The 24,999-nt window shown below is 38.9% G+C and overlaps 1 protein-coding gene across 1 annotated transcript; it reads left to right on the top strand.

Moving 5' to 3' along the window:
* The first annotated feature begins 730 nt into the window (after window positions 1-730).
* Window positions 731-24,093, top strand: LOC117405396 (calmodulin regulator protein PCP4-like). Its single transcript, XM_034008420.3, has 3 exons — window positions 731-887; window positions 16,257-16,308; window positions 23,352-24,093. The coding sequence occupies exons 1-3, from the start codon at window positions 879-881 to the stop codon at window positions 23,480-23,482; spliced, it is 192 nt and encodes a 63-aa protein (XP_033864311.1). The 5' UTR covers window positions 731-878; the 3' UTR covers window positions 23,483-24,093.
* Window positions 24,094-24,999: the final 906 nt, after the last annotated feature.

The following is a 24,999-nucleotide window of genomic DNA, read 5'->3' as shown; positions in this document are numbered from 1 at the left end:
ATAACTGGAATGCAAAATTGCATATTGATACCCATAGTGGGCCTATTCATATTACATTATAAAATGGTTCCTTCTGTTAAGTGTTATCAAGCTAATGCAATATAATGTTCTTTGGGGGGTTCATTTACACACGTCACTGGTTTCCTATGCAATGGAATACAGCCCTTCATGATTAGATCTCCAGGGCTTTTCGGTCTGTTTGCAGACTGGAACAAAATGCAAAGGAGATAGTAATTAGACACCGCGGCTAAAACATTACTAAAACAACTCTTCAAATGAAAGGGATCATGTTTTTTTTTTTCCTTACTCATTATACACACAAATAATTATTCATATTTGGTGTTTCCTGAAAGGAAAGGTATCTAACCGGGCCACAGGGGGATAATAGCAATTAATATGCTAGTCTTATCCTCGGACTTCAGAGGGTCCTACGAACACCTCGCAATAATCATTGTATTTGCGGAATTAAAGCAAAAAAACAAAAAAAACAAAAAAAAAAAACAGAGCTTCCTAGTAATTTATTTTCAAAGGGAAATAATTTCATACCCTTTGGAATAATTAATGCCTTTTTTTTCTTTTTTCCCGAGGCTAAGGTCGTTTTTTTTTTCTTACTGTACCGTGCACAGCAAATTCAAAGAGGTTTACAGAGCGCATGAATACTTTAGAACGCTGGGTGGCGACTGGAGAGAGTTGGGGGATGATCACATTTGCCGACAGCATTCTCATTGGTTTGGTGGTAACGTGATGACACTGAGGAGTTACTCGTATACTTTAAAAAAAGCTCCCCCCTCAAGCAGCCAGCCACTGTGAAAAAGAAATCTGTTAATCCTGACAGCCGATAGTACTGGAACCCATCTCAGAGATTACACTTTAGAGCCATGAGCGAGGTAGGTGGTTGCTTTTACAATAAGAGTTAAGATCTTTTTTATGGATGGTTTATATGATGAAGCACACAGCGTCAGGGGTAAAAATTATGATTTATTTTAAGGGATAAGGAAGTACACTTGCAAAAAAGAACAAGCACACATTTATTTCATATTGCAGTTGTGTTTGATTGATGCCGTGACCGATTTCAACGGTTTTCGTGTGTGTTTTGTTATTTCTGAGTACGAGCTCCTAACACGATGTGTTATTAAGTTGCAGTAACTTTTTAACAGTGTTTAAGATTTGACCGTTATTAATGAGCGTTTGTGTACGGTATCTGACGCATCATCGTAACTTGAAGTTTAGCATGCATATTTCCACGGCTGACCTACCTGACACAACTCAACTCTATTGTACAGTTTATCATTTCCGCAGCATCTCTCCTACGAACCTTTAATCTCGACTGAGTGTTGTCGAAGGCACCTCTCCGTTCTGTAACAGCAATGCATGTGAGCCGACAGAGGGAGTAAATGCTGCGTTATAACAACACCCCAAACTACAGCTAACCCTACAATAACTTTTCATTGCCTGATGTACAGCACAGTAATACAGATAAAACCAATTGTGGTCACCCTGTGCACTTGCAGCTAATTATACCTCATTGAAGTTGCTGGGGAAAACAAACGAAACGAATTATAGCTAAACTAGAGCAATCAAATGCATTCGTTTTGTGATCACGAAGCATTTGTGCACAAGATGGTACAAATGAAACGACAGTATGCATATATTACCGTCTGTCATGCATGTACATTGGAAAGCATTGATACAAAGCAGGTTACAACAGGAACTCTTAGAACGAACGACACATGTATAATAATAATAATAATAATAATAATAATAATAATAATAATAATGTATTTTTTACTAGTTTCATTTAGTATTCATATACCGTTTTATCGTTCTGGATGAAAAATAAATGTACATGTTCATTTTAATTTAGTTGACTTTGCTATGGGTGTAATTTTATTTCTAGTGGCTTTGGATCGTGCTTCAGTCTGTGTAGAGTGTCGTTTTTATTCCTGATGATTATATTTTCTAATGATTAATTCAGGAGTGATTTATGAAAGCCTGCTGCAGAGTAGTTCACGCTGTGAGTGAAACTAGATCACACCCCTTACAGAAAACCTGGGATGACTCAGACTGAATGCACTTGAAGATTTAAATTGGTGAGCAGTCCTGGAAAAACCTAACAACCCACATTTGCTTTAGATAGCCTATATGCTTGCTTCATGTTATCAATCGAAGGGAATATTCTGAAACTGAAACCCGACACATCTTTGTGTTAATGTTTCCAGAAGATCTAGTTTGATGACACTATCAGCCAATACTCAGTGAATCTGAAATCGTGGGGTGTCCAGGTCTCCTTTTGGACTGTCCACAGTTATGCCCTGCAATTGCTTCCCATATGGAAAAAGAAATTGGAGCTCAATGAACATTAAGCATCAAATATACTTCTGATGCAGGACTTACTCTGTCTTAATGATTTCCACCAGCAATTAAAATGATCCAAATACTGCTGCTCTTCAATATTTATCCAGTTGAGGTTCACCCCCAAGGTGATTAATAGACCCATTTATTAACATGACTGCATATAATAAAAATGACAGACATCTCATAATGGGCCTTATTGTAATAAAGAGCAGGTAATAGTCATTTGCCATCCAGAGCTTACTGTATAGCACGCAGAACACTGTTAGATGGATTTACTTAAACAGAAACATGGCCAAGGATTTAGCAAATATCATGGGTTTAGATGCTCCACAACCAGACATCATACGCCAAACTCTGTCAACAAGGAGACTGTACATTTCAGAATATCTTCCTTTCAGTGAGCAGTGGCAGTAGGGTTAAACTGGCTTAACTCCAAATACAGATTTTATAGAGGCTCTAAATAAAATGCAAACTTGCAACAACAACAAAAAAGAAAATAATAATAATAACCCTACACGATTGGCCATGCACTTTTAAACAGAACATCCTATTAAAATGAACTTGTGGTCTCTGTCCTTGTTTGCAAGATAAGGTTTCTTCCAGACAGCTTTTAGTCTTTCTTTACAGTCTTGCCTGCCGTGTTGCATTTATATCAGATCTGCAATGAAACGGATTAATAAGTGCCCACTATTCAAATCTCTGTAACTCGTGAGCTGTTTTTGATTAATTAAATACAGGCTGGTGTTCATGAAACTGATCTAAACTGTCTTTGCTTTCTTTAACAACAGGCATGCATACAAAACTCAATCCATCAAAACAGATTCTAAAAACAGTCTTTAAATAGCTTGTGAAGCTTTGTGAATAGGTCCCAGGCAAAACAAAGCTTTGTTTCATCTGATCAGTTCATAGTAGGGTTGGCAGTGCTGCAGGTTTGCTGGCTCCAGCTCCACAGTGGCTCCAGTGGTTCAGCTCCAGCTCCAGGCTGGCTCCAGAGCTGACAGAGACCCCCCGCTCCAGCTCCAGAGCTGACAGAGACCTCTTGCTCCAGCTCCAGGCTGGCTCCAGCAGCCTCTGCTCCAGCTCCAGAGCCGCTCCTTTTAATTATAAACAACTTTTAGGTTTCAAGCTTTTGTTCTAACTTGGCATCTCAAACTGTTAAGAGCTGAATATAATATAAAAGCCTTGCTTTGCATGCTTATAGAGCTTGATTAGCTGGTAGATGCTCTTACTGCCACATGGATGTGCTGTCTGGGCTGGAACTGGATCCCTTTCAGGAGGTTCACATGCAACAAACAAACTTTTTATAAAAGCTTCTTTTTGCTGACTGTTGAAGGGATGGCTTTTAAACCGTGGATCCAGGAATGTTGATATCTGAAAATGAAGCTCGTTCTCGTAGCTTGATAACCTTGTTGAGATCTGACTCAAAAGGTAGTCATTCATCTTCGATCCAGGTTCAGACTTCACTTCAGTCTTGCCAAGTGCTCTGCGAATTCCAGCCACTGTGGGCACAATGAGAGATGCTGTAGGATACTTTGCCCCAGAAAGAGGTGGCTGCTTCCTGAAATGGCTTCAGCATCTCACTTCTTTCAGAAGCATCTTCTCCACAGCAGCAATGTTTAGTGCTGGTCTCTTCAATTTCAAGGCTGCAATGGCTAACTGCTCCGCTTGTTGGATCACCTTTTCAATCACTGCAAGCTTGAGCTCCATCATGTAATCCAGTCTCTCTGAATCTGCACTGGTTCAGATCCAGGTTCAGCCAGGCACACTTTTGAATAGGCATTCCCAGTACTAGGTCAGCTTTTAAAAAGGGTGGCTATGGATCGACATCTCACTCGCTGCAGATATTTCCTCCAGTAACACTTGCTTTCCTTGCCTGGGAAAGATCATCTCCTGCAGACAGAGGTGCAATGTATGAGCTAAACAAGGTGCCGTTTCAATTTAAGAAGCTGGCAGCACCTACAGCATTGGCACCACTGTCACTAACAGCACACATTACAAAATCAAATTCCACTTCTGGTCAACAGAGTGACACATTACTGCTAGAAATTGCTTCTCATTTTTGGTACAGGTCCACAGACCAAATGCAGTGGCAATGTGTGATGCAGACATTAGTTCTTGCTTTAAAGTAGCTACTGGACAAATCAGATTCAGGATCTTTCTGAAAGGATTAAAGGTTATATAAAAAATGTTTTATGCAGTATTACTGCTAGAGAACCAGTGCCTTTACTAGACAATTGAAAATAAGTGTAGCTGTTAAAAAAGAGCCAGGAAATATTATTTCTGAACAACTAGTTCATGATAGGTGGGAAAATATAGTATATTCAGTAATCTTTTGAAAACAATTGTGTTCTAATAATACTGATTAATTATAGAAACAATATTTGAGTATTTTAATTTTAATACGGTGTGTTATGTATACTTGCTACTATTTGATTTTTATTTTCTTTCCAAATTGACGATTAATATCGACGTTTATTTTTGAAAGAATTTACCGTTCTTTTCGATCTTTATTTTTCAATTCAAGCAGAGCATGGCTGAAATCGACCTTCATACTTAAAAAACAAACCCAGACTTTTTATACCATTGAAAAGCGTCTCATTTAGAGAAACCCCTTTATCATATTCGACATGCAACAAAACCATGGTTACCAACATTCCAATTAAAATAACGTTTGGTCACAGTGAAGCTAGTATACCTTGTATAGATATAGATCCTACACAAATTAAAACAATGTCTCAAATAAACCGTAGAAAACGCAGCATATAAAGTGTATTACGCAGACTTTTATAGCATACATTTAGAAGTAAAAACAATATGCACAGACAGAACAAAACATGAGAGTTGAACAGAACTGTAACTTGCACTTATTCCGAGCTCCGCCCCTCTCCTAAGCACAGCTGGACTCACTGGAGGCAAGACAGACTGGCCCGCTTCGTCCTGCAGCGGAGACTTCAGCTGTCGATCAGGGTATTGTGCACAATACTCATTAAGTGTTTTCTTCTTGCGCCCCATTTTCAAATCAAACTAGTAACTGTCACAGTATATCTGTAATAGCAAAAGCTTACCAACCTGCTAATTTCAAAGTAGGTGCTTTGAATGACAGGCGCTGTAGCTGGCAAATGAAAGTGCACTGTCGGTGCATGTCTTGATGATTGACAGTCATTTAAACGAATGAGAGCATTCTAGTGCTGCTTCAGCCAACGAGATCTGTCAGGACAGGATGAAATGACTGACGTTAAAACTACACTAGCCTATTAAGGAATCACTGATTTGACTGACAGCGACCCCCAGCCATTCAGAGCGAAACGGAGACGGGACAGATTGATTTCTTAAATTATTATTTTTGGTAAGAAAAAAATAGAGAGTGGTTTTACTGACGTTTATCCTATATAAATTTATTTCAGTCGAACTAATATTTCAGTCGAACTCCCTAGTTCGACTGAAATATTACAACCTCTGTAACCTCTGTAGTAGACCTGGATCTATACTGTATGAATTGCTAGAAAGGTCCTCTTACAAATGTTTCCCATAGGAAAAAACATAGCCAAGTGTAATAAAGCATAGTGAAAGAATGGTAAAGCAGTCAGGTGGTGAAGATACTTCTATATTCTGTGTAGGTCATTACACAGAGAACACAGTTATACAAACATACGCCGACATTCTAGTACGGGCTTCAGAGGCCTGTTTGACGCTGCTGTAAGAAACTGCTGGCATGGTGTGCCATCATTCTTAATGTAATATGAAGTGGTAGTGACTGGCGATTAAACCTGGGTTTAACTAGTTAACTGAGCCAGATAGACACTTAGTTACTACTCAACTTGGTCAGCCAATCACCCATAAATAGAATATTCATTTATATGCAGCTCTTACAGCGGGCTACCCCTTCCTGACCATACCAATAGCACCAGATACAGTGTTTAATTAGCCCTGACATATACCAATAGCACCAGATACAGTGTTTAATTAGCCCTGGCATATACCAATAGCACTAGATACAGTGTTTAATTAGCCCTGGCATATACCAATAGCACCAGATACAGTGTTTATTTAGCCCTGACATATACCAATAGCACCAGATACAGTGTTTAATTAGCCCTGACATATACCAATAGCACCAGATACAGTGTTTAATTAGCCCTGACATAAACCAATAGCACCAGATACAGTGTTTAATTCATACACTGAAGAAGGCATTAGCCGGAATGTTCGACTTGACTTCAGCTGTTATTTTGTGACCACCTAACTTCATTTACCTCCTGGGGTATTTAAGAAGGGTTCACTTAAGTTCCAGGTTCAGAAGCCACGGTCTGAATGGTTACCTGAGGGAAACTCAACACTGCGTGTGTTCTCCTAAGCAACAGGCTCGCTTTTGATTCTGGTCCAGATACGATCTTGCTGCTGTACAGTATGCGCACAGCAGGGTTTTGTTGCACTCGTTAACCTTGGGACTGCGTCAGGGAGACTAGCACTCCAGGGCTGGTAAGGGTACAGGGGGGAGGGATTGAGGGTTATCTGTATGTCAGGGAAAGCCTCTTCCTTATTCAGTGCAGCGCCTCCTCCAAGCGAAAGCAAAGTCATTACATCAGTTTACGTGATGGGTTTTTGAATTGGAAAACGATCCACTAGGGAATGAACTGAGACCTCCTCCAGACTAATTTCCCCTGTAATGGAGACTGAAATCAAATTGGGATCCTCACTCATGCACACACACACACACACACACACACACACACACACACACACACACACACACACACACACACACACACACACACACACACACACACACACACACACACACACACACACAGCAGTGCTCTAACCAGTCCCTTTGCTGCTTTCATTTTGAAATATCTGCAACTCAGATGCATTGCAATGCATGCATTTTACATTTTTTTAAAGCAACAAAACTGTGTCCAGATTCAAATCCTGCTTTTCCAGTGAATAAAAACACATTTGGAAATGTTCACCTCTTCGTTTTTAAGCAGCTTGTTTAAGCAATGAGCTGATGAGCTTTTCAAGTCAACAGGAATCAATAGTTCCTTTGTGCATCAGCGGTGATCCAGCTTGATATCTTTCCCCAGTTGTTGTCAATTTGCATTACCACTCCCATTTCTGTGCCTGCATGCTAAAAGCATGTTTCATGCCTGTCACTGTAGCTGCAGCATAGAGGCTCTGACAAAGTGTCAGTAGGGTTTAAGACCTCTATTAGCGCTCACGATGACACTGATTCGATATGATGAGTCTGCTTTGGCGTTTTAAATTGTTCTGAAGATCTGTTCATCCATGATTTCCTCCTGTAATTTGTTCAGAGAAGATGTGGGGGTGCGACAGCAATGTCTCTACCCCGGAGTGGAGCCCTCGCATAAGTACCTGCCAACCAAGCTCCTACTATCAGGCCTCTATATCTTGTTACAGGGAATAGTCACTTTTATTTGTTCTACAGCCCTCTTAAGCAAAAGTGTGTATTAATAACCCCTGTATTAAGTATTAAGTAAAGGTAATTGATTCTTAATTTTAGAGAAAAAAAATGCAGTTATTTATCTGAAACAGTTGTGAAAATGATTGTTTTTAATTCCAAGTATATATATATTTTCAGTGTTTTTTTCTTTTTTCTTGGTATTTTTCCTTATTTTTTATTTATACTATATTGCATTTGCATTCCCTGCACGGCTATAGCTTGTGCAGCTGTGATGACCATTAAAGACTCAATCAGAATGCATGTTTGCCTTTTATTCAGTCTTGTCTCTAAGTCATATTGCATGCAGAAGCCGACCCCTCATAGAGACTGACACTCCTCGTGCCATTATGCCGTTTAACACATCAGCTTGATTTTCTGCTTTCAACGCATCTGTTTTCTAATGAATCCTACCCTGTGTCGGGGTTAATTTGCCGTGGGGACATCTAAGTGTGCAGATTGTATTATTAGTTTCATATTGACTATCGGTCAAAGGCTTCGTTGATATGCTCGCCGTTGCAAGCGTTGCTAGAAAAGTGTCTCTTGTAGTGATGCATGTGGAGACTGGAAAGGGAATCAAACAACATGGCATCAATATAGCCAGAAAGGTCAGAAATATATTGCTGAGGCTCGAATTAAGGCTAGGGATGTGGAGCCTCTTTGATCAATCATAAGCTTCAAAGGAAAGCGAGTCTTTGAATGGAATAGGTAAGTGTCCTGCTAAGTGAACAGGACTAACAAGCATTCCCATTACAGAATTGTGTTGAAAGCTTTGAAAAATGAAGGCTGGTTATTTTATTTTATTTTTATTTGCTTGGGTTTTAAAATAGTTTTGGCAACGGGGCTGGAATTCAGAATCCAAGTGCTTTTTGTTTTGTTTCTCAGATACGCATCCAGCTAATAGGAGTATTTTGTTTGCAGTTTTCCTTTTTTTTCTGGCACTGAGACAGGAGCTCATCTTTCATCTTGCTTTGGAACTATAACGTCAAGTTCAGCTGTGTTTAGTTTAGAGCAAATTCATCAGCGATATTGTTTGGGATTGATAGTGCTTCATTAAGTGGGATATATATATAGTATATTTAAACTTGTATTTAATACAACTTAAACTCAACAAAATAAATACCCACTCCACTGCATTATATTGTATGATTTGTTTCATAGTTATATTATATTATGTATAATATTTCCTTTTTGCTGCAAGCACGAACATGGCCATTTTGTTTTAGGAATAAGACTGGCTTTGTTTTTATGTTTTTTGAATTTTTCCGTTCTCCAGCTTTTTTAAATTTGACATCCATGGGATCATTTGAGTTGATGGAATTGAATGCCCCTTTGCTTGTGTTAGTTGGTTCTCTCGCCACTAATTAATACAATCCATGTGGGGTCATACATTACGACATAAAACTGCACAGTGCATTTCAGTCAATAGGTGGCACTGTGCATATACTCTATTCTGTCAGGTGCAAGGCATGTATTGATCCTGATATGACGAGGATATCAGTGGTGCACAGAAACCAGAACACTCAATACCAATGTGCTGGTTTAGTCTTTGTGACTGAAAATGACATCCAACAAGGAGGGGTGTGCCTTTTATATATCCGGATATTTGAAGTGCCATGTGCCAAACAAAGAAATCAGTCGTGTGAGGGGCAGAGCAAAAGTGTGTGTTACATATCGCTAACCTCGGTATGAAGTGAGCGTTTATTTCTCACTTACGCTGAAAATGATTTCCCCCCAGTGTTTACTAATTAAGCGGCTAATTTAGAATGCTCATTATAAAAGGCCCATTATAAAAACCACGAGAAAGTAATTTGTGTTCTATTGACTGTTGTATTAATCATGGTTACCAATTTGAAAACAAAATCCTGTTACGGTAATGGAAGAGCGAGGAAAGGTACCATTTTGTTCGAGTTTTTGTACAATTTACGGGTATGTATGTATAAATCATCTGCAGCATCACACAGTCAGGTTTCAACTAAGACACTGGACCATTGTTGTACATGATTATTTTAAAAGGCACACTATACAGAAAGCTACAAGGAATCTGCTATTGTCCCTTCCTCAGCTATTGTGAACTAGTTAGCTCTTGTGTTGATCGCTTGCATTGGAAGGAAATTCCAATCCCAATTTTTGGGGGATCCAGTGAATTTTCCTATTTCAATTCCAGGGAATGTTTAAGGATGTTGGAATAAGTGTGGAGGGGGTACAGCAATGCGTGAGATCAGGAGTTCATGTGCTTGTATCTGCATTCCATTATAAGTTACCTTATAAGCTATTATAAGGTAACCTATTCTGTCCCAAGCCTTCTCGGACACTGTGTAGGCGGTGGAGTGAATAAGAGGAATACATAATACTGAATAAATAGAACACAGAACTGTTTCGATTGATTGGATGAAAAACAACATAAAAAGGGTAAGGGGTCCTTTAAAAAAAGAAACATTGAACATGCCGACTAAAGCACCTGGACAGTATGTATTATTTACAGCTTGGTGGGATCTTAGCAACATCTGAGCATCACAGGTGCAGTGCGCTGCTCTTTGACTGTGTTCTTTTGGTGCTGTTTCCTGCAACACCAGCTTCAGACTTCAGTGATGCTGGGGTTCCAGCTGCGATGCACTCGTCTCCTGGAATTCTATACCGCTGTAATTGTGAAAGATCAATTTGCGGTCAATGTTAAATAGTGACTTGAAGACATTCCCTTTTGTTCTTGGTTACTGTGCTTGTAGTGAGCCTGACTGTGTTTGTTGTATGCACTGCATCTATTGATCTGATGCATGTAACCAATCCGTTTTGAGACCATGTACGGTCCATGTTTCAATTAGCTTCTTTACGACTCTCTTGTATAACCATACAACCGTTTCCTGTATATTAGAGGAGCTTGAAGGATATAAAGTGTTGGAGAACTGATGTTTGCATGTATCACCAAGTGCTGAACCCTGAAGCCAGACCTAATGAAATAAATATCTACAGTGCAATCCAACCAATTTCAAGGCTCATTGAGCTCTGTAGCATAACAAATGAAGGTTTTTAAAAAATAAATTAAAACACTTAAAGCTGAACTGTAAACAAGATATCATTAAAAAAAAACAACACACATCCAGATGGGATTGGCTGTTGGAGACTCTCTCTCCGTGCTTGTTGACATGTCTATGTATGGTGGGAATTAGCATTGAAATCTGTAACAATCATCCCTGTATTCATGTGAGGATGTCCAGAGACTAAAAGCAATAACAAAGTGATTCCTGCTAAGTTGGGCGAGTGCTGAAATACTGCAATATTAAAAATGAAAGCGATGCAGGGTCTCCATTTGTTCAGTCAAGTGCACAGACAGCGACGATGCACATAGCTGACAGTTTTATTTTCAGGTGATGGTTTAGTGTCAGAAAATCCAGTTTAACCTTTAAGACCGCCCTGAATTTATTCAAAACGAGTTCCTTTAATTATCCGTCTTTCCTTGAGGGAGAAATACCCCGGGCACAGTTGTACAATATTTTGCAAGGACATTTTTAGTGCTGGCATTCAATGAATATTTTTATGTTATTCATTGTCCCTGACAAAAGGGCTTGGGGAAGGATTCACAAAGCGTTATGCTGGTAATTGCATTCCAGTGTGATGTATTAACTGGCATGTCCATGCCTTATGAAAACAGACTTTAAACCCAATATTATAGATCATGTTGACCTGGAAGATAATTAAGAGTGAAGCCATCTTCCTTGGTGAAGGGCCTGCTGTCTAAGATCTTGAAACATCTAAAAGAGCAATCATGATTTAAATCAACAAGAACAGCAACACAAATGAATGAAAACAGTTTTGACTTCTGTATGTACTGTAAACATGTGATTATCTGAAACACCATGCTCTTCTCCTGCATCAAACAGCCCTCTCAGGTACTGTGTTTACAGTGCTGTAACTGCATTACTTTCTGCTGGTTTCTGGATCATATGGCCACAGTTTTAGACTATTTTTATATAAAAAGTTGCTTAATACAGCCATACTGAAATCCCTACAAAAATGACGCTTAAACTAACACCTTTAACAGTGCAAGTATAAACATATTTAGTGTATTTCTTTCAGTAATAACATTATACAACTTCAAAGAGTAATTTTTTTATATAAATGTATATACCTAGTCCTCTATGCTGTGTATCATATATACAGTATCTTTCTTTTTTACTCCATTAGGCTGCTCAAATAAACAGGATTTTAAATGCCATATCGTAGTCCTGCTTGATTAATTTGAAATGGGATGGAGAGGACACATCGTTAATGACATTTAAATTAAGTGTGCTTGCTTTCACTTTACCTGAAATGATGAAACTCTGTCAAGGTTTTCATTAAGTTTCATATCCCAACACTGCAATTCTGCTGAAGCATGAATTCCCCACCTCCCTGGTCTTGAACAGCATCTACAGATGTGGGATGTAAGAGTACTCACTGTGTTAATGGGGTTTGATCTGCTGGTATATGATAGGAGACCTTGTGGAGACCCTGAAGAGTGTGATGGAATCACAGTGAGTCCATATCAGAGGCTGATCCCAATGCGAGTAATGAGGTGAATGTATAGTGTGCACATAATGAGCTGGGGCATGATTACAATCAGCAATTAGTTACTTGAAGTGCCTAATGATATGCAACTTGATCACAAGCAGTACACAGCGTACTGTAACCCAGTCTGATCCAGCACTTAGTATGGGTACAGCGTACCATTTCACTCTCGGTTTACATACGCCTTGAACCCACAAGGTGAATGATTGGGAATATCATGATTAAGATAACAGTGCAAAGTGAGGTGAGGCGTTTGAGAAAATGTGTGATTATCTTTGATGATATTATGCACTGTACCTAATAAGGTGAAATGTGGTTACACAACATCTGTAATGGACTTTGACATGATTGTGCATTGAACATTCTTTGGGGTGACGTGACTACCCACTTTGCTACAACATTATGAATGCCTTTTTTATACATCAGGTGGTTCTGATGGCTTTGGATGACCTCCAGATTACATTTTTAATGCAGCAGGGGCGACGAACCACATGTTTATTGTGCTATTAAATGGGCTGAGACAGATGCGCACTGTGATGTGCAGTATACTTTATATAACCAAATACTGACCTGCCGTCACATTTGCAAAACAAACTCAGAAATTTGAAGACAGCTGCAGGTAGAAACAAAAATGAAATTCAAACCTGCTGGGTTTAAAATGGAGGTTGTGACTACCAGATACGGAAGGATCCAATTTTTCAAATGTAGAAAATTCAGCATCAAAGAACCTTTAATTTATTTAAAATGTATCCCAATTCATGCAAAAGGACACATTTTAATTGTGGATATCCATTAACAGCAACATAAGTGGCTCCTTTAGACTTGCTTTAACATTGACTTTGCTTTGCTGCAAGGGAGGAGGCTGTAAGTATGTGTGTGCGTGTGTGTGTGTGTGTGACTGCTTGTGTGTAAACAGCAAAGACCGTCTAATGAAACAGTGGTGAACGTCACTTTCTTCCTTGTCAATGGATTGTAATTAGGCTCAGCCCAAGCCTGCTGGGATTCTGTCTCTATCCGTCCTGTGATAAAATCCCTCTTGGATCTGTTGAGAGCATCACTGGCTATAGCCGTGCAGTTGCATTGCTGCCAGGTGTAGGCTGCAACCAGACCCCAAAAGCCACTGTTCTTAACCAACATTGCATTTCTTAACCACTGGCCGTAACAGTAATTTAAACCCTTTGGGTATGTGTTCTTCCTTTCAGAACAGAGAAACGCCAGTATTTTATTATGTGCAATCTTAAACCATCAAACCACCTGCACACTCTTAAACCTGAGCTCTACTACAGCTATGGCCAAAGGTTTTGCGTCACCCTATAGAACTCATTTTGCTTTATTATGTCTCATTGCTAAAATTCTTGGTGATGCAAAACTTTTGTCCATAGCTGTACATTTCTTACTGCCTCAGACACAACAGTTTGTACCCAGTTACTATAAAATGATATATGAAATAAATCTAATATTAATTTGATTATATCGTGTGGAGTGTACACACTTATTTAACTTAGGTTCCCTGGCTGCATTGTGTCTTTCGTCTAACAGGTCGATTCTGTCATCAGATTGCATTACCTGGTGTCAAGCAGCGCTGGTCTCTCTGTAGATGCCTGTCCATGTGGAACTGGCACAGGAAGCTGGAGTTCATTTAATGGTTCTCTTGTGAGGGGCTTTTAGTCCCTTGGGTTGCATTGCAGAACATTTTCTTGTAAAAACCCTTTCTTACAGTTTGATGGGTCCTTCTGTCCAACGCGCTTCAAAAGGATCTTTGCAATAATGTCATACTTCAGTACATTTGCAGTCCATAGTGAAATAGGTCAATACAGAATTATTGGAAAGTCATAGGACCATAGAGATCAATGAGATATCCAGGCTTTTTTTTCAGGTAAACATGAATAGAATTCACATGACTGATAATTAGACAAAATTTACAGTTAATAAAGTGCTACTCAGTTTGGCACCAAAACTAGACTGTGGGCGAGGAAAGGAAAGGAACACATCCAATAAACTAGAAATAAACTACTCTGTCATTTAATCTAGGGCTTAATCCGAGTACTCTTTTTGTTATTTCTTAATCGTTTTTTAATTGTAATTGGGGTTTGGTCCTTTCAGAAAGAAACTGTGCTAATGATGATTGGAAGTTCAATTTTGGTGATTTATATAACCCTAATACTAACCCTACCATCACTACTAACCCTCACTCTAATTCTAACCCCAACCCCAACCCCAACCCCAACGCCAACCCTAACTCTAACTCTAATCCTAATCCTAACTCGAACCCTAACGACTAACACAATGAGTTTTCCTGTACAGCGGTTTCATATTCTGAACTAGCATTGGCAATTTCCTCTATGTTGATAACAACGTAATCCCTTTCAGTAAACATCATTAAATGCAGGCTGGGTATGTGCTGATAGATTTCTGCTGTTCAAAATGTCTCTTGAACACTTGTTCTCTCAGTCTGTGTCTATTGCTTTTTATTGACTTGCATGTTACTGTTTGTGTGACCCAGTATTAGCTATTTCACAATTTTGTGTTTTGTACTTAATAATTCATACAAAGATATCTGTGTAATGGTAGCCTTGGGGGTGGCACCTAGCTCTACCCTGGACTTGGTAGCTGTTTACTTACTGGAAATGTGAGATTAGTGACCCAGATTGAATGGAACTAGCCTGTCCCCTGTTATCTGACACTCTATTTGTACTCCCCATACAACTCCCAACCTGTTTCTTTAAATAAAACCTACATTGATCCCCCTGGTCCCCATTAAAATGGTCTGCGTCAATGGGTATCCTTGGTAATGTACAAACAACTGTCTATATACAGCTATGGCCAAAAGTTTTGCATCACCTAGAATTTTAGGATTGTGACATCATTTTTTTTAAAAATGGTTACAGATGATTTAATTCACAGCAGGTTTCCTTCATTCTCTCTCTTCTCTTGATTCTGTGATCTTGGTGAAATGGGGAATGTGGCTTTTCTATCTGCTTAAACCCAGTAATACCCAGATTTACTATGAGAGAATAAATACAGTACTGGGAAATGTCTGTTAAAAGAATCAGTAGATGATGTTTGATCATACTACTGATTTATCAGAAATAGAAAAAAACACAGCATTTCAGGTATTATGATAAGAACCACAAAGAATGGTCATAAAACAGATCATAAAAAGTTAAGGGAACAGTTTAAATTGGGGTTATGTATTCACAATTGTGGTGCCAATGACTAGTTGTTAGGCAGATTCCCGAGCCGGTGTGTAAGCACAGTATGCTGCTGATGAGTCTGTTTGAATCATATAAACTGCATTGAATCTTAATACCGCCACCCTAGAACTCACAAGCCTGCTCTATCATTGCCCTGTTTTCACTTTTATATTGTTTTTAGTTGTGTCAATAAGGGAAAGAGGTCAATAAATGCTTACAGTATTTATGTACACAAGATTCAAGTACATGTGCGCATCATTCATGTGTACTGCCTATGGAAAAGCCTTTGAATAAATATTCATTTGGAAACAAATTATCTACACTGTACACGCCCTACTGTATAAACACTAAGGCTAGCATCTGTATTATGTGACAGGCACATTCATGACAACAGTTTAACATTTAGGCATATATTTGCATAACGTTATGCAGAAATTGTAATATCAGAAATTATACAGGTTTCCTGTAACTGACAGCTAAGCCACGGCTGTGTAAATGTAATCTTTCTCTCAGAATTACAGTCGTTTCTTTGGTATCTGTCGTAGGGATAAGGTCAATGATTTTACTGAATGCCTTGACAGTTAGAAAACATTTTGTATGTTTAGGCATTTTATTTATAACTTTTTTTCTTTATGCATGTTAGCATCAAATGTAACAATGTATGGTCATTCATTTGTTTTTGTTTTTGTTTTGTTTTTTTCCAGAGAAAAGGAACCGGAGCTACTGGCGGTAACAACAAAACATCCGCAGGACAAGGTAAAAACCTGATTTCATTTCAGGGCTTAATGTGAGCTTAAAGTGGTTGTAGCCAACCAAAATAACATGATAAATCTTACCTGGACTTCCATTCGCTAGATAGGCCACACATGTTTCTAGAAAACATGTTCATTTAACTACATTTTAGTGTTTGGAGCATCTTTCTTTTGTAGTATGTTTTGTAATTCATTTTCTGTTAAGTCACAGAATTGGTGTTCAGCCATTTTCTCTTGTTGTGAGCAGTGGACATGAAAAATGTTCCTTTGAAAAAGGGTGGAACTCACAGTGATGTGAACCAATCACATGACAGATGGAGACTATTGCCCGGTGGTGCAAGGCTGTCAGGGCAATAGTTCAATCTATTTTTGCTCCTATGATGAGGTTTTAACCAATCACAGGCCAGAATTCCCAACTGCTGCTTCATATAGTACTATACTAGGTAAAAGAAGCATTACCTGGAGAGTGAAATTGTCCCAACCCTTCACCACCTTCTTTCTTGGCATTACCCAAAGAGCTGCTTTGCCCTAATGATTGGCATGCTTTGCAGCCAGTAACATGCTTTGAACCCAATGTGAAATGTGCTGATAATGTGATTGTTAATGAAGTGAGTAGCAATCACGTGGTTATGTTATTAGATAGTGTCGATAGGTTATAATGTACATTTTTCTGAGCACGTTTCCACACTATCATAGTCGACAGAGTCATTGATTAATGACCCAAGGCATTTAAACAAAAACATATCCGTTGCAATTCTTTTTTTTTTTAAACTGGTTTGATAGATTTATACATTAAAGAACAGCCATGCAAGCAAATATTCCACACAGCTGGAGCAAGAATGCAAGCATCTCAATTGCGGGGTTAAATGCACACAGCCCACGCATGCATCTTCTGTTAACCATTACAGGTTTAATGTCTCACTCTTCAAAACCTTCCATGTCAAGACAAACACTGGCTCAACTACAATACCTTTAGATAGATTATGTTGTATTTGTGTGGTTGGGGGGAGGTTGGCCCCACAGCTACCAATGCTAGCTGCTCAAGGACAATTCTCTTCAGCAGCAGGATGTTCCATTTATTCCGGAACCATTCCCAGCTGTTACAGAATGGCACATTATAAAATATATATTTATGAAATGCTCTTTGTAAGTAATGTTCCAGGTCGAAAGAAGCGCTGTAAATAATCAAACACAGAAAGATGACATGTTGAAAATGTAAAACTTTCATTAAAGAAACCCCAGAAGAGAGCTTGTTTCTCTCATCTTGAACCACATCTGAACCCGCCTGATTTTATCATTTACATTCTGTGATGGGTCCCAGAGGTAGTTCCGGTATAGGACCAGTGTACAGTGTTTGGATTAAAGATAAATATGCAGTATATTCAAGCTACGGCTGGAGGTATTAATAGTGTCTGAGCTGGAATCTACAGTGCGGTGCCTCAACACATACTTAATGCTTTCCTGCTTCGACATCCAAACAGTGTAGTGGTAGGAAGTCATCTAAATCATGCTAATCGCCAGTGGGATACACAATGCACTCTCCCCACACCCAGGGGCTGCTGATGCAGGACATGCTCTTTGACCTGTGCTTGCATGCGTACAAGAACGGACTTGATTACAAGGGTGGCCATGCTTCACTTATGGACGGGAGGTGGATACCAACACTGTCCTCTGTATAATTTGAAATGATCTGCCGTTTGACTTTGAAAGCTTTCAGGATTCTCATACATTACATGAAATATTTAGCAGGCTTGTACTGTTAGCGGATCAGAGTACAGTTAATGAGCTGACCGCTTCATAGTCTGCTTATTTACCAGTTAATTACATTATTTAGTTCACAAAAGCCAAATGCAGTTGATCATTTGTTGACAAGGCTGCATTACGGCCCATTTCTCTTCTGGTTTTTCTTCATCCTGCACCCATTTAGCAGATAGTTGTTTTATAATTCGTGTAAATACTTTTACCAACAAGCTGCCTTACATGTCATTACTGTTGGCTGTCCATCTGGAGTTCTTTCAGGCACCCAACTTGAATTATTCTTATTATACCGTTCAAATTGTTTTATTCCTGGACAGCGTCACTCTCTATATTCTTCAGCTGTCGTCGATTCGGGTACTCCTCTTACATTAAGCGATGGGAATGAGACTTCCATTACACAGCAGCTGCCACCAGGCACGGTTTACTGGGAGCGTATGTAGGAAAACCGCAGAGAGAACAAGCTAATTAAAACTAAAGTCAAAATCTGAAACGGCTTCAACTGATGTGCGATGGGAGTCCTATTTCCAGCCCTTGTTACTTTACCTTTTAGTGATGTTCCACCTTCAGAACATTTGAGCTGCGTAGAGATGAACTTGGCAGCATTTTCCATTATTACATAAAGCAAGACTCTTTCTATTCCCCGGCAACCAGAAACCCACTGGAATACCCTCTTCACCTCCCCATCACAACCTCACAACCTCTAAACAGCCACCAGCCTCATTCATCTTGTGCTGTCTATACCCAACCCAGTTTCATCCTGAAAAACATAAAGGATAAAACACTCAAAAGAGAACCCCCCCCCCCCACTCTCTCTGTTCCTCTCTTTCAATCTGCTTTGCACGCCTTTTCTGTCTGACCTTGGTCATTATTCTCGACTGCTTCAAATGCAGTGGGGAAATTGTCTTCCCAGCATTGTCAGTCCTCACTCATTAGACAGCCCTCGGATTGCAGAAAGGAGAATTCCCACTGAGGTCTGCTATTGACTTGTTCAGATTCTTGGCAATACCTTGCAAAATAGGACCCGTCTTTTTGTAATTTAAAAAAAAAAAGTGGTCAAAATATATATTGCTTGCATTTGTGCTTAAAAGGAAAGAGTTATTTCTTATTATGTTTCGAGATAATTCTTCTTTTGACAAAGAGAATTTCCTTTTTCATTATTATTAATTATGAGGCCACATTTTAGGATGTGGTATGACTTTTAAATTTGCTACAGGTTGAGATTAATAACAACAACAACAACAACAACATGATTCACTCTGCCTCCCCATGAAAAAGGTACCCTGTGCATTTCATGTATACCATGTTTATGCTATGCATTTACAATGCTATACCAAGCTGTACCATAATTGTGGCTTGCCCATGCTTTCCACATGCAGTGTAAAGGAATGTCGGTTTGAAATTAATATTTAGGACCCAGTCAGAGACACGAATCTTGAATGTCGGTGCTCCTGGGGGACCAGGGTTGGCTTCTCTGGCTAAAAAAGAATATCTGTGTTGAAGGCACCTTGTCTGAACTTGACTTGTCATACCCTAAAAATAGCCTGTTCATGGAAATAAGGTGACCCAGTTAGAATAATTTATAATTAGCAGAATTGTATCATTTCTTTACATAATACTAATAGAAAAGAGTGAGGGACAGATTTACATGAAATGTATCCCTTACCCTTAAACATGATGTTTTTTGTGTTATTATTATAATAATCTAATGGGCCACTGCACTGTTGTGGTCTGTCGCACCATCACATCAGGTACATTTTATTATACTGAGTTTATTATTATTATTTATTTCTTAGCAGACGCCCTTATCCAGGGCGACTTACAATTGTTACAAGATATCACATTATACATTATTTCACATTATACAGATATCACATTATTTTTACATACAATTACCCATTTATACAGTTGGGTTTTTACTGGAGCAATCTAGGTAAAAGTACCTTGCTCAAGGGTACAACAGCAGTGTCCCCCACTGGGGATTGAACCCACAACTCTCCAGTCAAGAGTCCAGAGCCCTAACCACTACTCCACACTGCTGTAATATTTTCCCATCATTCTCTAACTTTATTAGCAAGGAAAGATTAATAATGCACCTCAAAGCTTTTTTTTTTTTTTTTTTTTTTTAAAAGCAATTTTCTTGTTTTGGTTAACAGTCTTTAATCATCTGGTAGGCTTGTTCTAAGATCTTTTTTTTTTTTTTAATTGGAATTGCATTGGTAAAAAACTGAGCAATTCCAAAAACTGAGTGGGTCAAATTGCTACATTTTTAATTTGACAGCCTCCCAGCCCAGTTATTGGAGTGCTAAACTTCACTGAATTACAATACCAGGTAGAACAAGCATTCACAGAGGAATCCAGCATTCACAGAGGAATCCAGCATTCACAGAGGAATCCAGCATTCACAGGCTGTGCCCTTGTTAAAGCTGAACATCCAACTGTCATGTTTTGTTTGTTGTTACATTAGAACTACATTGGTGCAGAATGGGATGCATTCTCTTGGCGTTGACACACACAGCCACTCTTAGTTCAGTCAGGGAGCTCATGCAATAGATAGAAAATGTATTACAGATTAAACACGATAACACATTGATGCATATTATACGTTCTTGCATAACACATTTAAACATATAACACATCTTTGGCCTTTGGCCTCACCTCGGGGAACCCCTGCCCATAAATGTTCCCGCTGAGAAGTGGAGAGGCTGACTGTAGGAAAGCCATGGGTAGGGGGCAGGATAGCTTCCCCTTCGAAGCCAAAAAACAGGTGGAGGCCGGGGAGGAGGCGGACTCAAACACACAGCAGGGAGGTAATGGATCAGGTAATATTTAAATCCTTTTAAGTAATGACGTTGTTAGCGATAAGGTACTGCTGTTTCTATTGACAATGTCTGGTTGTTGATGCTTGATAAGCTTGATTTGACTGACTGATTAAAAGTGAGTTCCCTGCCTGAACCCCCGCTTTGCTTCATTTGCTGAAGTCTCCCACATGTCATGCTAGAGTTGTTTGTTTAAAGGTTATTTTCAGAATCGGAACCTACTTTCTGAAGTGACTTTTTATTTATTTATTTTTTTACACATTATCTCCCAAGTAGACCTTGCAGAAAAAAAGTTGGAATCCTGTTTGACTCTCTTTAATTTGCATGTGTTTGCTTGACTGAATCAATAATTTTTTTTTTAAATTAGACAGCCCCTTAAGTTATTATTTCTCAACAGATTTCTTGAAGGAAAAGCTTCTCCTTATCTTGGCTTATACTCTTGAAACCTCTGAATATTAACAGTAGCTCGGCTTGTGCGAAACATGTTCCCTGTACGGATTTCTAAAGCTATATCTAACTTGGGAAGAAATGTCTTATCAAATAAAGCACCTTGTCAGAGGGGTTTTATATTTTTGCCAGTAGAAATGTGTTTACAAGCCTTGTAAGAGTAGATTCAGCACTATAAACTGGAACTAGCCAGTAGTGTCTTGCATTTAGATGATTTGGTAGAAGGAGCATGTGAAATCATATACCGGCTTCTTGGGAATTCATAGAAAATAAAGGATGGATTTTAGCTCAAATACACTGTCTACTGCATCCTGCCAGGGGATATCGTTTCAACAAATTTCAAGTGCTGTTTCAAAAGTCCTGTTTATGTGTATCGCTAATCATTTACCTGTTTTCTGTAATTATTAATGATTATGTTGTATATGCATTTGCAAAGCAAAATAGAAAACGAGCTACAAATGTGGGTACTCATTTATGAAAGTCATCATGATTGCCCATTACTTGATTATACATGTAGACATACAGTACTCTGCTGTAGCAGTCTTCTTCAGCACTGTCAAACCCGCAAATGCATAGCACTACACACTGGAGGAAAAGCGACAGCAAAACAGAATAGATGCTTAGGTTTTCAACGATGCATTTGCTAAACAAGTTAAATCAATAGAACTTGTAACTTCTGAGGGCTGCAATTTAAAGTAGTTCCCAACTGGAGTTGGAATGACTTAATTGAGCCATTCACTGCCATCAGAAGCAGGACTGCACTGCAAACACTCAGGGGAGCTCGCTGTAGAAAATGAAGATGGATATCACAAGGTTAATAGCTGTCTCACCATGTGTAACATGCATACCTACTCCATCCAATTCTTCAACAATGACACCTGCTGCGGTTTTACTTGTATCCAATAAAATCATAATTTAAGATCAACAGAACTCAATTATTCATTCAATAGAAATGACCGAGAGTGGCCCCATGTACGTATGTCAGTAACATGAATGCCATGTCAGCTGTAATTACAATATGAGTTCTGTCAGTATGTGGAAATATAAAATCACCATGACCTACATCCACTATACAAACAGTACTGTTTGACATATGTACATATAGGTACGTACGCAAACAGACATCTCTATATCCCAAGATTAAGGCAAGGCTGAGTAGCACTGCTGAAAGCATCGAAGATTCAGAACCGTGAAAGACTGTGTAAGATTACGGGAAGCACTTTACAAACACCATATGAATAATTATTGAGGGATTTGCCACAGACTGTATTATCATACTTAAGGATCTGAAACAGACACTGGGCTTATCAAACACATGTTTGGAAATTAGCGTTCAATTGGAGTAAGGGCATGAATGCCAGTTACAGGCTTAGTGGAACATCTCCACACTGTGAGGCATTACCCAAGACCAGGAAAGTGGCGTTTATCAAGTAAGGATGTATTTTCTCACCAGTATAACATGGTGAGGAACCGCAAGACCATTGCTCCAATTGATGTACCGTGATATTGAATACTGCAATACCGATACGCTAGTAGAGGAGCTAAAGGCATTACAATCTGCTAATCTCAATCTCCCATTTTGTGCCATTTGATAAGTCTGTATTTTAACAATTTTCCTTTACATTTTAGAATAAGCAGGTAGTTACTGTAAATGTCAAGACAGCAATATTATCACACCCTCAACCTTTTACAGTATGGGTCTTTCAAGCTGGAAATGCTGTGCACATAACAGCTTGGGTATTTTACAGTGGTTAACCTTACTGGCTTGTTTCTGCAGTTTTGTCGAAGTTGTCGGTCAGCTGTATGAGATTAATGAGTCTTGAGATGACACCTTTAAGACCTTATGGGACATTTTATAAACGCTTTACCAAGTTTCATCAAAATGTTTTATTTCCTTTCTATGTTTTTAGATGAGGGCTGAATGAAATGATAATTCCACTAAATCCATAGAAGCCTTTAAGAATAACTTGTAGTCCAGGCCTGTACTGCATCATTTGATTTGTTTTTGGTTTTGTTTACCTGGCAGATGATTCCAAGAAGGATGTCCCAGAGGATTTTGACATCGACATGGGCGCGCCAGAGACTGAGAAGGCCGCTGTCGCCATCCAATCCCAGTTCAGGAAGTTCCAGAAGAAGAAGCAGGATGACAAGTCCTAGTAGCCGCTCTCCAGCACAGCTTCCTGGAGCTGGAGAATGCCGTAGCAGCTTGGTGGTGCATGTTTAAGAAATTACACCATACGGACTTTAGGGGGATAAGAAAGCAATGCATTAACCTTTCAAGCAATGACGTGTCTGTGAAATATCTATATGTAGCCTATGATTTGATTGCTGTATCAATAAATTATAAAGTTATAAATTATCATTCGGTTTCTTATATTTATTTATTTTCAATGTATTTATTTACATGGTGATGTGTTTGTCATTCAAACAGTGCATGCAGACTTGTAAATGAAATGGGTCAAGTTCTGTAGCATGTTGAGATTTTTTCAGTCACCTCGATTGTGCTTCTGTTATGGTTGTATAAAACAGCATATCATACTTGTGTTACGTTATTTCTTCAAATCCGATATTTGGTCTTTTGTACCGAAGAGCTTCTCTTTCTTTGAGGCGTGATCGTTTCCAGAAAGACTTTGGTATAAAAGAAAACAAAAAAAAAACCAAAAAAAACTTTGGATTTAATAAAATAACTTGTGTTTGTCTTTTTTATGTTCCAGTCTTCGTAAGAGCACATAACTTTTTTGGCTTTAATAAAAATACTTTTTAATGGTCCAGTGTGCCTGTATGAAATAATGTGTCTCCTTTGCATGCTCTGAGCTGAAAGGTGCTTTGCATCATACATCCTACATTTCATTTCCGTTCACCATCGACAAACGCTTGTCACTGGCATTATATACCGTATTGCCTTTTAATACTCCAAGCAGTAATCAAAAGATACACAGAGCTATTAAGATGAGAATAATGTTTTCATTAAACAGATAAACCTGAATATCAGAGTCAGCAGATTTATAAGGAAGGAACAGAACATATTTAGCTGGGATTTCTGGCTGTAGTCTACACCAGTATCTGCTTTCCTTGCTGAGGCTCCTGACAAGAGTTCAGTTTGGCCGAGTATGGAGTAGAGAGATTTGGCACAGTGATGAGGGAGATGAAGGACACTGAAACAAATTCAATACATTGGAAACAGGAATCGCTATTTAAATTGGAGGGGGCACTGAATGAGTTCACAGTTTCCTTGCTCCAACGTCATTGGTTTGCTCACATGCAGCAGTGCAGCAGAGGCAGTACAGAATTGAATAGTGCACTTCAGTTTTTCTATTTGTCATTTTTCCTGGGTATTGCAAATCAATTCACGATTAACATGGCAGACAGCTGAACCAGAACTGGTACCGAAAACATAACCATGGTCATGAACCAATGCATGCGAAGTTTCAAGTGGTTCATAAAATGTGAGCTCTTCAGAGTAAATGTGTTTTGTTATATATAAAGATTAAACAGTTTGCATGCTGTTTTCAACATTCAATATTTTCAATCTAGAATATACAAGCAGTGACTGTACAGCTATGGCCAAACGTTTTGCATCATCACCCTCTATATAGAATGAACTCATTGTGCTTCATAAGGTCCAATGAACCCTGCTGAATAATGTTACCTTAACATACTGAATTTCATACCTA

This window comes from Acipenser ruthenus, chromosome 9 (genome assembly GCF_902713425.1).
Source record: "Acipenser ruthenus chromosome 9, fAciRut3.2 maternal haplotype, whole genome shotgun sequence".
NCBI classification, from domain to species: Eukaryota; Metazoa; Chordata; class Actinopteri; order Acipenseriformes; family Acipenseridae; genus Acipenser; species Acipenser ruthenus.
This window is presented reverse-complemented; position numbering and strand designations above follow the sequence as displayed.

What these genes read in the sequence shown, in the direction of transcription:
- LOC117405396 (XM_034008420.3), top strand. An exon ending in CAAAACATCCGCAGGACAAG is followed by an intron (nt 16,309 to 23,351) that starts GTAAAAACCTGA and finishes TTTACCTGGCAG; the next exon opens with ATGATTCCAAGAAGGATGTC.